The sequence below is a fragment of the Piliocolobus tephrosceles genome, chromosome 2 (assembly GCF_002776525.5).
Source record: "Piliocolobus tephrosceles isolate RC106 chromosome 2, ASM277652v3, whole genome shotgun sequence".
In the NCBI taxonomy this organism is placed as follows: Eukaryota; Metazoa; Chordata; class Mammalia; order Primates; family Cercopithecidae; genus Piliocolobus; species Piliocolobus tephrosceles.
Genome location: NC_045435.1, coordinates 164,936,667 through 164,950,922, shown reverse-complemented (window position 1 = coordinate 164,950,922; position 14,256 = coordinate 164,936,667). Strand labels below are relative to the sequence as shown.

The following is a 14,256-nucleotide window of genomic DNA, read 5'->3' as shown; positions in this document are numbered from 1 at the left end:
TTGAGACGGAGTCTCGTTCTGTTGCCCAGGCTGGAGTGCAGTGGCACAATCTCGGCTCACTGCAAGCTCCGCCTCCTGGGTTCACTCCATTCTCCTGCCTCAGCTTCCCAAGTAGCTGGGACTATAGGTGCCCGCCACCACGCACGGCTAATTTTTTAAAAATGTTTTTTAGTAGAGAATGGAGTTGCACCATGTTAGCCAGGATGGTCTCGAGCTCCTGACCTTGTGATCTACCTGCCTTGGCCTCCCAAAGTGCTGGGATTACAGGCATGAGCCACCGCGCCTGGCCCCAAATAAATGATTTCTTAAACACAAAACAGAATAGAGGGAAGAAAGCACTAATGATAGTATACTGTATTATAATTAAATTCACTGTATTATAATAAAAAATCTGACAGAATTGTGGCCAAGCATCTCAGTCACATTAGTGAGTGTGAACAACCTTAAAAGAAAAAAATTTACAAATTGGCTTACAAAGCAAGAAACAACTCTCTGCCACATGTAGGATACATACCTAAAATAAAGTGATTCAGAAAGGCCAAAAATAAAGGGGTAAGCAAAATTATCCAGCTAAGTGGAAAGTATAAATGAAAGCAGGAATTCCAAACAAAATAGAACTGAAGCCAAAAAGCATTAAATATGACCAAAATGGATACTTTTTAATGCCTAAAGCCATAATTCATAAGGAAGATTTAGTAGTTATTAATATGCTCCAAATAATACACCAGCCACCTTGATAAAGCCAAAATAAGAAGCTTAAGAAGATATATATAGAAACTCAATAAAAGGAGACTACCATGCTATTCTAAGTTAGTAGATAAATACATGGAGGATCTAAATAACATAATCAGTAAAGTAGCTATTGTGAATATATGTCAGACATTACACCTTGATAATAGAAGCATACTTTATTCTAAAGAACAGATAGAACATTCATATTCAAATTGATTATTGTATTAGTTGGCTTTTTGTGTTAGTTTACTAGGGCTGCTATAACAAAGTACTACAAACTGAATGACTAAACAACATAAGCAAGTTTATTGTCTCACAGTTCCCATGGGCTAGAAGTTTGAGATGAAGGTGTTGTTAGGGTTGGTTCCTTTTGAGAGCTTCTGGTGGTTTGCTGGCAATCTTTGGTATTTCTAAATAAACAAATCCATAGAGATAGAAGGTAGATGACTGGTCGCCTAGGGTTAGGAGGTTTGGGGGAAATGGGGAGTGATTGCTGATGGGTACAGATTCCTTTGAGATGGTAAAAATGTTCTGAAATTAAACAGAAGTGATGGTTGCACTTGTGATATACTTCAGTATACTAAAACTTGTGAATATACTAAAGATTATTCATTTGTATACCTTAAAAGAGTGAATTTTATAGTACGTGAAACAAATACTTCATTAAAACTATTTAAGAAAAGATAGTACAGGAAGAAAATAATAAAAATAAAAGAAATGTAGAGAACAGAAAGCAGTAAAATTAATTAATGAGTAAAAATTCTAGGTCTTTGAAAAACCTAGCAAAACTGATAAATGTCAAATATGTAAATAATAAACTGTTGAAACATAGAAGGTATTTAAAAATCACAAGAGACTACTTTGTACCCTTTTATACAAATAAATTTGTAAGCATGTATACTTTTCCTGGAATATATAGTGTATCAAAATGGACTCTAGCTGAAATAGAAAGCTTAAAAGATTAGTTTCTGTAGGAGAAATAGAGAATATTATAAAAGAACTTCATCCATAGGAAAGCACCAGTCCCAGATGAGGGGATTTTTTATCAAATTTTCACAAACTAAATAGTCTCAATGGTGTTTAAATTGTCCTGGAATATAGGAGATGAAAGAAAACTTCCACTTTTAAAAAAGCAACAATATATAACAGTGTTCAGTGGACCCAAAAAAGATAGCATGAAACAAAAAATTAAAGATTTCCATATTAATATCAGTGCAAAAAATTATAAATGAAATATTATCAAACAAATCAATTTTACATTAAGAAAATACCCCATGCTGGGTGTAGTGGCTCATGCCTGTAATCCCAACATTTTGGGAGGCCAAGGCACATGGATTGCTTGAGCCCAAGGGTTCGAGGCTGCAGTGAGCCAAGATCATGCCACTACATTCCAGCCAGGGCAACAGAGCGAGACCCTGTCTCAAAAAAACAAAACAAAACAAAAAAACCAAACCCACAGTACCCCATGACCAGTTGCATTTTATTCCAGTATTGCAAAAATAGTTAATATTTAGCAATCCATGAATATAATTCACTTATTAATAGATCTAAAGAGAAAATCATGCTGTTATTTCCATAGATGCTGAATAGACTGACATATTTCATCACCTACTTCAAATGAAAACACTAAAGAAAACAGAAACTGATGAATATTATCTTAATTTATAATATACATGTATGTATATGTATGCATGTTTATATATGTACGTATGGGTACGTACCCATGCTTACATACATATATACACATACTTAATGGGAAACAAGAAACGTTCCTACTGAAAGCAAGGTTTCCTGTTACCTGCACTATTTAACATTCACTTGGAGGTATTGGCTAAGGAATTTAGGGAAAAAAAGCAGTCAGAGAGATAAGAGTTGGAAAAGATATAAAACTATCTTTATTTACAGATGATATGCTTATCAGAGACATAAGAATTGGAAAAGGTGTAAAACTGTCTCCATTTCTTATGCTAATATACTTTGGAAATTATAGAGTATTACTGATAAAACTAACTCGACCACAGATGAATTCAGTGAAGTAGGGGATATAAAATTAACATAAACATTAATAATTTTCATATGACAAGCAGTAACCAGGTACAAAATTTTCTGGAATACCCCATTTACAATAGCAACAGGAAAACAATATAGTTGAGAATAAACTTAACAAGAAATGCATAAACCAACAAGAGGAAAATTTTTAAATGCTTCTGAAAGACACAAAAGGGTAATAGATTTGACTAAATGGAAACCATCACTGTTTTAGTCTATTTGCTTTGCTATAAAGGAATTATAGTAAATTACCCTGAGGCTGGGTAATTTATTAAAAAGAAGAGGTTTATTTGGCTTATGGTTCTGCAACCTTTACAAGAAGCATGGTGCCAGCATCTGCTTCTGATGATAGTTTCAGCAAGCCTGAGCCTTTCCTCATAGCAGAAGGGGAAGGGGAGTTGGTATATCACATGGTGAGAGAGGGAGCAAGAGAGTGATGGGAAGAGTGCTGTGCTCTCAAATAACCAGTTCTCACTTGAACTAATGGAGTCCAGCTCACACCTGAACTAATAGAGAAAGAACTCACTTATTACCACAGGGATGGCACCAAGCCGTTCATGAGGGATCCACCCTTGTGACCCAAACACCTGCCACCAGGTCTTGTTTCCAATACTGGGGATCACATTTCAATATGAGATTTGGAGGGGACAGATATCTAAGCTATATCAATCCCTTATTGGATAGGTTGATATAACGATTTCAATTCTCCTTAGGTTAATTAATATAATGCAATCCCAATGAAAATGTTGCCAAAGTTGTTGTTGTTGTTGTTTTTTTTTAACTGTAGGAGGTTTATAATAATGTTCATATGGAAAAATAAAACATGTAAAAATAGCTAGTAAACTCCCCCTGTAAAAAAAAGGTTATGAGAATATAGTAGCCCAACCAAACATTAATATACTTTGTAGCTACTACAGTTATAACAAAGAGGTAACTAGTATATGAATAACCAGACCAGTGGGAAAGAATAGGAGGTCTAGAAATAGACCCAAGTACATATGGACATTTAGTGTATGATAAAAAGTGACACTTCTTATCTGAGTTTTACTTTTTAACTGATTACCAGGGTGTGTGTGTGTGGCCGGTGTGGGGGTGGGGTGGGCGGTCTTTACAGCTGAATTAATCTGTAATGTTATTTAAGAAATCATCTATTGAAGATTCTGGATAAGATTAAATGTCTTTTTGTTTTTCTTTTGAAATGTATTACTCTAATTTGTATTACTCATTACAGTTCTAACATGGAGTTTGAGATGCTCCTATGCACTTTACTTTTGCTAGAAAGAATATAATATAAATGAAGTAATTTTAAAGTGATCACACAAGTACAATATCTAAATCTTCACTGTCTTCAGAATAGTTTCTTCTTACTTAACATTTTATTCATTACAGCATCCTGAAGAGATAGCTGAAAAAAGACTATTTGAATTAACATATTTATCATTAGGCTACCTCTTTCTTCCTACCTCTTTTTTTCCATCCTCACAGAACCCTTTTTTTATATCGTTTTTCCTTCTTTACTAGTTTTTATACACTTTTCAAACTTCTTGTTTTAACTAATAGTTGTTCCTCCTTCACTTATCTACTGAAATATCTGTCCACTGCTTTTAAAAGTTACTGTTTTTTTCTTATTCATTGCTTCTTTGCTATATAAATATATTTGTTATTGTACATATCATATGATATTTTAGTTATTTGTCTGTTTTCCTTTTAGACTGTGAACTTGTTAAGACTTGTTTTACTGATTTTTTTGTATACTGATAGAATGCACAGTAACTGCTTGTTTAATGGATTAATGATTAAAGACTGTCAGACATTTAATGATTCTAATTGTATAGGACATATTGTGAGCTATATTAGATGCGAACTCATCAAAAACTAGCTGGGAAGACTGCAGATACAGAAATTTAATTTTGTCAATATTTATGTTAGATATTCCTTAATATTTTTAAGCTTCCTAGCTCAGGAAAACATACTAGTTTGTAGAAATTACAAATAAATTTTCTTTCTACTTTTATTTTAGGAAAAACTGATAAAGTATGCAACAGACAGTGAAACAGTAGAACCTATTATCTCACAGTTGGTGACAGTGCTTTTGAAAGGTTGCCAAGATGCAAACTCTCAAGCTCGGTTGCTCTGTGGGGAATGTTTAGGGGAATTGGGGGCGATAGATCCAGGTCGATTAGATTTCTCAACAACTGAAACTCAAGGAAAAGATTTTACGTTTGTGGTAAGTAGTGGAAATTTGGAATGACAAAAGAGTTCTCTGTCCTATTGAGGTTTATATATTCCATGTACAAAGAACTATTCAGGTTATCCTTATCACCTAGAACCAGACAATTAGTTAACCTCTGAGTTTGTTTCTTAATACTGTTGCAGAAACCTTTAGCCAAAAGCAATAAAGTTTGAACCCCATCTAGGGTGTTATATTCTTGTAAATAAAGCTTCCAAATATAATAATGACAGTACTTAAAAAGCCTAATCAATTATTTAAATATTACTTTTTAATCATTATTGCTAGTGTTTCCATGGAAAACTAGTTTCCAGGATATTACAATAATCATGTTTTATAGTCATATGAGTTTGGGAAATCCATATAGAACAAAATTAAATGTGACTTTTTTTTTTAAGTAACTTTTTATGTATCTGTGTGCATTGTGAATCTCTAAGAATATATCTCCAAGAGTTATAATATATGAGTATATTAAAATTATTTCTTAGAGTTTCTCAGATGACTCTTGGGCTCTACAGAATGCAATGTAGGAGATGCCATGTATACATTTTGCTTTTTTTTTTTTTTTGTGACAGAGTCTTGCTCTGTCAGCCAGGCTGGAGTGCAGTGGCACGATCTCAGCTTATTTCAAACTCCGCCTCCTGGATTCAAGTGATTGTCCTGCCTTGGCCTCCCGAGTAGCTGGGATTACAGGTGCACACCACCACGCCTGGCTAATTTTTGTATTTTTAGTAGAGATGGGGTTTCACCATATTGGCCAGTCTGATCTTGAACTCCTGACCTCATGATCCGTCCTCCTTGGCCTCCCAAAGTGCTGGGATTACAGGTGTGAGCCACTGTGCCTGGCCTACATTTTGCTTTTTAAGGGTTAAAAAACCAACACTGCAAATTGTCAGAGGTACGCAAAAGTTGAATAATTTTTTGTACACCTTAGAAATAGCCTTAAAAGCTTTACATTTTGGCTTTGTAGCTACAGATTATATTGTAGTCTTAATACCAAACTTAGTTTGAACCTCACTGGCTTTTCCTTTGTCTAAGTTAAATTCACTTAGGCAGTTAAGTTAAATTCACCATGAAAGAAGCAGTACACCTAAGAAAATTTATAGCAGTTATCCTGGAATTTTCTTTTTTTTTTTCTAATTGAGACTGGAGTAGAAGATTCAAGCTTTGCCTATGGATTATTGATGGAGCTAACAAGAGCTTACCTTGCGTATGCTGATAATAGCCGAGCTCAAGATTCAGCTGCCTATGCCATTCAGGTAAGAGTGGATATAGTCATTACTGGCTTTAAATTGTTTAATTCAAATATGTTGTAAATTCTATACTTGTGAAACTCCTATTTGTTTTAATTCTCACTTTTATCAAAGTTATACAAGTTCATGATAAACATTTTAGAGTACAGAAGCATACCTCTTAAGCAATTATTATAGGTATAGTTACTTTCAAAATGTTTGTATGTATATACAAATATATACTACTGCCTCAGCTTTGTGACCTAAGTGAGTTACTTAAATCATTCTAGGCATTGAAATAAATGTCCTAAGGACGTTCACAGCTCTAAAACTATAAAATTCTGTTTATTTTTCTATGTATAAGCATAACTCAGAGATAGCATGGGTTCAGTTCCAGACCACCACAATAAAGCAAGTATCTCTATAAAGCGAGTTACATGAATTCTTCGGTTTCCCAGTGCATATTAACGTTATGTTTACACTATACTATAGTCTATCAGGTGTGCAATAGCATCATGTCTAAAAACCAGTGTACATGCCTTTATTTAAAAAATACTTTGTTGCTTAAAAATGCTAACCATCATCTGAGCCTTCAGCAAGTCATAATGGTTTTGCTGGTGGAAGATTTTGCCTCAATGTTGATGGTGCTGATTAATTATGGTGGTAGTTGCTGAAGGTTGGGATGGCTGTGGCAATTTCTTTTTTTTTTTTTTTTTTTTTTTTTTTTTGAGACGGAGTCTCGCTCTGTTGCCCGGGCTGGAGCGCAGTGGCCGGATCTCAGCTCACTGCAAGCTCCGCCTCCCGGGTTTACGCCATTCTCCTGCGTCAGCCTCCCGGGTAGATGGGACTACAGGCGCCCGCCACCTCGCCCGGCTAGATTTTTGTATTTTCTAGTAGAGACGGGGTTTCACTGTGTTAGCCAGGATGGTCTCGATCTCCTGACCTCGTGATCCGCCCGTCTCGGCCTCCCAAAGTGCTGGGATTACAGGCTTGAGCCACTGCGCCCGGCGACTGTGGCAATTTCTTAAAAAAATCAGACAACGAAGTTTGCCACATCAATTGCCTTTCATGAAAGGTTTCTCTGTAGCCTGTGATGCTGTTTGATACCATTTTCCCCATAGTAGAACTTCTTTCAAAATTTGAATGAGTCCTGTCAAACCTTGCCACTGCTTAGTCAACTAAGTTTTTGTAATGTTCTAAATCCTTTGTTGTCACTTGAACAGTGTTCACAGCATTTTGAGTGGAACCACAGTAGATTCCCTCTCCAGAAACCACTTTCTTTGCTTATAAAAAGCAACTCTTCATCCAGTCAAATTTTGTCATGAGAAGGCAGTAATTCAGTCCTATCTTCAGGCTCCACTTCTAACTCTAGTTTTCTCGCCGTTTTTTTCACCTCTATACTTAGTTCCTCCAGTGAAGTTTTGAGCCTCTCAAATTTATCCAAGAGGGATTGGAATCAACTTCTTTCAAACTCCTGTTATTGTTGATAGATATTTTGACTTCTCATGAATCATGAATGTTCTTAATGACATCTAGAATAGTGAATTCTTTCCAGAAGGTTTTCAATTTACTGTGCCCAGATCCATCAGAGGAATTACTGTGTGTGGCCTCTATAACCTTATAAAATATATTTCTTTAAGTAATAAAACTTGAAAGTCAAAATTACTCCTTGATCTATGGGCTGCAAAATGGATGTTGTGTTAGCAGGCACGAAAACAACATTAATATCCTTGCACAGCTCCATCAGAGCTCCCAGGTGACAAGTACATTGTCAGTGAGCAGTAATATTTGGAAAGGAATCTTTTATTATGACCAGTAGGTCTCAACAGTGAGCTTAAAATATTCAGTAAACCATGCTGTAAACAGATGTGTTGTCATTCAGGCTTTGTCACTGCATTTATAGAGCACAGGCAAAGTAGATTTCACATAGTTTTTAACTTTTATTGTTCTAATTTTCAATTTTTGGGTATATAGTAGATGCATATATTTAGATTTAGGCTAATTCCTAACAGCCGTAGGATGTATGGAATCGTCAATGAGCATTGACTTCAATTTAAAGTCACCAGTTGCATTAGCCCCTAACCAGAGAGTTATTAACCTATCCTTTGAAGCTTTGAAGCCAGGCCTTGACTTCTCCTCTCTAGCTGTGAAAGTCCTGGATAGCATCTTCTTCCAACAGAATAGAATGATTTTAGCTAGATCTTCTGGATAACTTGCTGCAGCTTCTCTATCAATAGTTGCTTCTTCATCTTGCACTTTTATGTTATAGAAACAGCTTCTTTTCCTTAAATCTCATGAACCAACCTCTGTTTGCCTCAAACTTTTTGTTTTTTTGTTTTTTAAGAAGTGCCCCTTGAGTCGTATCACTTCAAACTTTTTTTCTGTAGCTTATTCTCCTCTCTCAGATTTCATAGAATTGGAGAGAACTAGGGTTTTTCTTTGGATTAGACTTTGGCTTAAGGGAATGTTGTGACTAGTTTCATCTTTTATCCAGACCACTAAAACTTTATGTCAGCAATAAGACTGTTTCTCTTTCTTATATTTGATGTATTCATTGTAGTAACACTTTTAATTTCCTTCAAGAACTTTTTCTTTGCATTTATACTTGGCTGTTTGGTGCGAGACACCTAGCTTTTGGCTTGTCTAGGTTTTTGACATGCCTCCTTTAGTAAGCTTAGTCATTTCTAGCTTTTGATTTAAAGAGAGAGATGTGTGATTCCTCCTTTCATATGAATACTTAGAGGCCACTGTAAGGTTATTAATTGGCCTAATTTCAATATTGTTATGTCTTTGGGAGTATGAAGTCCCAGGGAGAGGGAGAGGGATGGAACGGCTGGTCAGTGGACTGGTCAGAACACACAAGACATTTATCGATTAGGATCACTGTCTTATATGGGCACAGTTTGTGGAGCCCCAAAGCAATTACAACAGTAACATCAAAGATCACTGATCACATATCACTATAACAGATATAGTAATAATGAAAAAGTTTGAAATATTTTGAGAATTATCAACATGTGACACAGAGACATGAAGTGAGCATATGTTGTTAGAAAATTGGTATTGATAGATTTACTCCATGCATAGTGGCCACAAACCTTCTATTTCTAAAAAAAAAAAAAAAAACAAAACTCAGACAAAAAAACCCACAGCATCTGTGAAGCACAAATCAAGCGAAGTGCAATAAAATGAGTTATGGCTGTATTTTAATAACTAAAATATGTAGAACATTGATGAAGATAAAGCATTATCTGCTTCACTGTGGACTAACAAATGTAAAATATGTATTTGTAGGAGTTGCTTTCTATTTATGACTGTAGAGAGATGGAGACCAATGGCCCAGGTCACCAATTGTGGAGGAGATTTCCTGAGCATGTTCGGGAAATACTAGAACCTCATCTAAATACCAGGTATGCAGGCTTATTTAATGTATTTTCATAAAATTGTTTTTATATAAAAATTAATGTATGATTTTTTGGCCAGGCGCAGTGGCTCATGCCTGTAATCCCAGCATCTTGGGAGGCAGAGGCGGGCAGATCACAAGGTCAGGAGTTCAAGATCAGCCTGACCAACATGGTGAAACCCCATCTCTACCAAAAATACAAAAATTAGCCGGGTGTAGTGGCACACACCTGTAATCCCAGCTACTTGGGAGGCTGGGGCAGGAGACTCGCTTGAACCCAGGAGGCAGAGGTTGCAGTGAGCCGAGATCGTGCCATTGCATTCCAGCCTGGGCGACAGAGTGAGACTTTGTCTTGGAAAAAAAAAAAAAAAATCGATTTTTGATACAGTTTTTTAACATTAAAAGTGTTTTAATATCTCCTTATATGTATTTTTCACTATGATTTATGCTTATAATTTGTCTAGATGAGAAGTGCAGTCTGCTCATTGGGTTAAATTCTACAACTTTAAATATTCAGATAAATTTATTAAAGTTAAAAGGATTGATTTTTAAAAATTCAACGGTCGGTAGTAAATTGAAAGAATGTACTTTAAGCTGAATGTGAGTTGAATTCTTTGATAGGTATAATTAATACAGAAATTTAAAGTTTAAAGCTAGTCAGAAAGCCCAATTAAAGATTTTCATTACTCTCAGTTTCTCCTCATGAATATATTTTCACCCTCTACTTTTAAAAAAGTGTATTTAATCTCTTAAAAAATTTAAATGACTTTGTTAGGACTGATGAAATATGCAAGATGACATGCAAACTCATGAAGCATTTTATATTTTTTAAAAATCCATACAATTATAAATTATTTCTATTTAGAAACTGTACTTTTTGGTACCCTAGGTACCCATGCATATTAGATACTTGACTTTGGACAAAGAACTTCTTTGAACCTTAGACAGTGCCTAGACTTATCCTAAAATTCTTTATAAAAGCCCCGAGGTATGCATATTTATTTCCTAGATAATTTTTTATACTTAGAAATCTTTTAAACATCATTTTATGTTGTATGACTAGCATTATTAAAGAAGTGACTATTTAGCATTATTATTATTAGCCTTATTAAAGAAGAATTATCACTGTTGTTATTATTTTTGAGACATAGTCTCACTCTGTTGCCCAGGCTGGAGTGCAGTGATGTGGTATCAGCTCACTGCAGCCTCTGCCTCCTGGGTTCAAGCAATTCTCCTGCCTCAGCCTCCCAAGTAGCTGGGATTACAGGCATGCGCCACCATGCCTGGCTACTTTTTGTATTTTTAGTAGAGATGGAGTTTCATCATGTTGGCCAGGCTGGTCTCTTGGCCTCAAGTGATCTGCCTACCTGGGCTTCCCAAAGTGCTGGGATTACAGGCATGAGCCACTGCACCTGGCCACTATTAGCATTATTTAAAAAGTAAAGTAAAAGACTAAAGTTAAAATTTGGATTTTCGTTTTTGAGGACTCCATACTTCCCCCATTTTCTTAGTCTGTATTTTGTATAGCACCTGTAGAGGTCAAAACATTTCTGTAATCTACTGGAAGGTTTATGGCCTTTAGAGTCATAGGTTTGAATAAGTTACAAGCTTAGGTTTGAATAAGTTATAGGCTTAGGTTTGAATGTTGGCTTTGCATTTGCTAGCTCTGAAGTCTTGGGCAAGTTATTTAACATTTCCGGGTTTTAATTTTTTAATTTTGAAAACATGGATAATTTTACCCACTTTGTATGGTTATTGTTAGGAATAAAGGAGATAATATTAAAAAGTACTTAGCAAGTTTTTGGGGGCAGAATTTGTGAGGTTGGCTATCATCTACTTCATAAGAAGTAGAAGCCAACGTTTCTGCCTACTTGTTTTCTTTTTTTCATAGGAAGCAACTTTTAAGTGGTCGCTTAAAAGTGTGATCTTAACAAAGCAATGAAAATTCTTTTGGTCTTTAGCTTTTATACCTGAACAGTTAGAATAACCTCTTGAATGGTTCCTCAATGATGGAAGTTAGGAGATTCACCTAGTTGGGATCTGCTTGTTGAAACTGGAGCCACATAAAATTAAGAGGTTGATAGAGCACATTTTCAATAGCGTTGATTCCCTTTTGTATGAAACACTAAAATACCAGGTTAGCCTGTAGCTCAATTTTATAGCTTGGACTGCTTGATATTTACTCCAGAGGACTCCAGAGGACCTAGGGAAATACAGAATTTCTTAAAAGCATATTCATATTTTTGCTACCTTTATACTCCCTACTTTATGTTTTTTTTTTTCCTTTAATTCAGGCTCTTTATATGTAATCACTAAATCTGGCTTAAAGGATGACTGTATTTGGGAGATTGAAATTTAGAACCAGACAGAACAACTGCAGTTCAAAATTGCCATAGAAATAACTTTAGGAGAAAACATCAGGATGTGACTAGGCAGAACCTGGCTTGTATCCCAGTATCAGTAGTTTTCTAGCTAAGTTTACTATAATTTTGATAAAAATCATCTAGAGAACTATACTCATGATAATTCAAAATAGGGATTTGAATTTTTTTTCCTGGTTTAGTGTGATGGTTAACTGAGAGATTATTGGATTTTTCAACTGTTAGAAACTTGGAATACAGTGAAATTTTATATACATATAAAATTTGGGTATAAAACTTTGGGTATAGGCATTTATTTGTTATTTCCGAAGCTTTTATTGGTGAGTTGAGAGAAACCCATGCCACTCAAAAAATCCTACACACAGGTAGCTGTAAGATGAGAGCTCTGTGAACGTGTTTAAATGTTAATGCTGAGGAGCAAATAGAAAGGGCCATGTTGAAGTAATGTGAGAGAGAAGTGATAGTTGGTATAGTAAGGACACCAAGGAGCATCTAGAATGGGAGAGAGCCATGGCCCTTACAGGGAATTAGAAGGAATAAGATCTCTCTTTTTTTTTTTTTGCAATAGGGAAAGATAAAACAATGGATGGAACACAGCTAAGTTTACAGATTTCATTGCGGGAAGCAATGATTTTGTTTTTACTCTGAAGTAGGAGGTATAGGAGATGACCTCACTGGCTGAAAGTGGCAATGGATTTGGTGTAGGTAACTTAAGGAGGGTGGTGATGGTTTGAAATAATCACTGGAAAACAGAAGAGAGCCATAATGAAAACTGTAACTTTAGCGGCCCACTAACATTGAAGACTAAGAATACATAGTAGTACTAATCTTGTAAGTGGGTTAGTGATTTTCCTGTATCGGTGCAGTGGCTTGAGTATCATTTCAGTAAAGGCAAATATTTAGACTGATTCAAGGTTGGGAGGTTAGCAGATGAATACTGCTGGAAAAGACAGTGTGGCGATGGAGTGGGTAGATGATATTACCAAGAGAATGCCAGAAGTGAAGGACCATACAGACTAAGATGGTTGTGGAAAGAGGCAAAGAGACGGGGGTGTCATAGATCAGGAGAGCTTAGCAGGGTCACGGAACAGAAGATCTCAACAAGAGAGAATGGATGTGCTGGAATAACTGGGTGAAAAAACTGGAAATTTAGGAAACTATGACCATACAATGAGGTGTCTAAATAATTGATTTTGAAGTGAAGAAATTCTTTGAATTAGCATGGGAGCCCTGATAATTCCTGAGCCTGATGAGTAGAGGAGAAAGTCATTGGAAAGTTCTGAGCTTAATTAAGTGTTCCAGCTAGACACTGAAGTCACCCAGGATGATAATAACACTGGGGAAGAAAGAAAACCCTGAGCAATGTTCTAAAGTTATCAGTGAGTTTGGTAATCAGTGACTTGAGTAGTTGCCCATAATGAGGATTAGCAAATAGTAGTATACCTGAGTGGCTTGAACTTCAAAGGAACAGGTTTTTCTTATATAAGAATAAAGTTGGAAAGATCTGAGGAAAATGAGGGGGCAGACTCGAATCCTTCGCAAATCAATAAACGTAATCCAGCATATAAACAGAACCAAAGACAACCACATGATTATCTCAATAGATGCAGAAAAGGCTTTTGACAAAATTCAACAGCCCTTCACGCTAAAAACGCTCAATAAATTCGGTATTGATGGAACGTACCTCAAAATAATAAGAGCTATTTATGACAAACCCACAACTAATATCATACTGAATGGGCAAAAACTGGAAAAGTTCCCTTTGAATACTGGCACAAGACAGGGATGCCCTCTCTCACCACTCCTATTCAACATAGTGTTGGAAGTTCTGGCTAGAGCAATCAGGCAAGAGAAAGAAATCAAGGGTATTCAGTTAGGAAAAGAAGAAGTCAAATTGTCCCTGTTTGCAGATGACATGATTGTGTATTTAGAAAACCCCATCGTCTCAGCCCAAAATTTTCTTAAGCTGATAAGCAACTTCAGCAAAGTCTCAGGATACAAAATTAATGTGCAAAAATCACAAGCATTCTTATACACCAGTAACAGACAAGCAGAGAGCCAAATTAGGAATGAACTTCCATTCACAATTGCTTCAAAGAGAATAAAATACCTAGGAATCCAACTTACAAGGGATGTAAACGACCTCTTCAAGGAGAACTACAAACCACTGCTCAGTGAAATCAAAGAGGACACAAACAAATGGAAGAACATACCATGCTCATGGATAGG

General features: G+C 35.8%; 1 protein-coding gene across 4 annotated transcripts in view; it reads left to right on the top strand.

Annotated features, from left to right (window-relative positions):
* Positions 1 to 14,256, top strand: part of ATR (ATR serine/threonine kinase) — a 125,186-nt gene that overhangs the window by 49,277 nt on the left and 61,653 nt on the right. For all 4 annotated transcript variants that reach the window (XM_023215343.2, XM_023215341.2, XM_023215339.2 and 1 more), the window contains 3 exons: positions 4,802 to 5,008; positions 6,157 to 6,270; positions 9,538 to 9,653. In XM_023215343.2, coding sequence (XP_023071111.2) covers positions 4,802 to 5,008; positions 6,157 to 6,270; positions 9,538 to 9,653 — 437 coding nt within the window. The remainder of the gene's footprint in view (positions 1 to 4,801; positions 5,009 to 6,156; positions 6,271 to 9,537; positions 9,654 to 14,256) is intronic.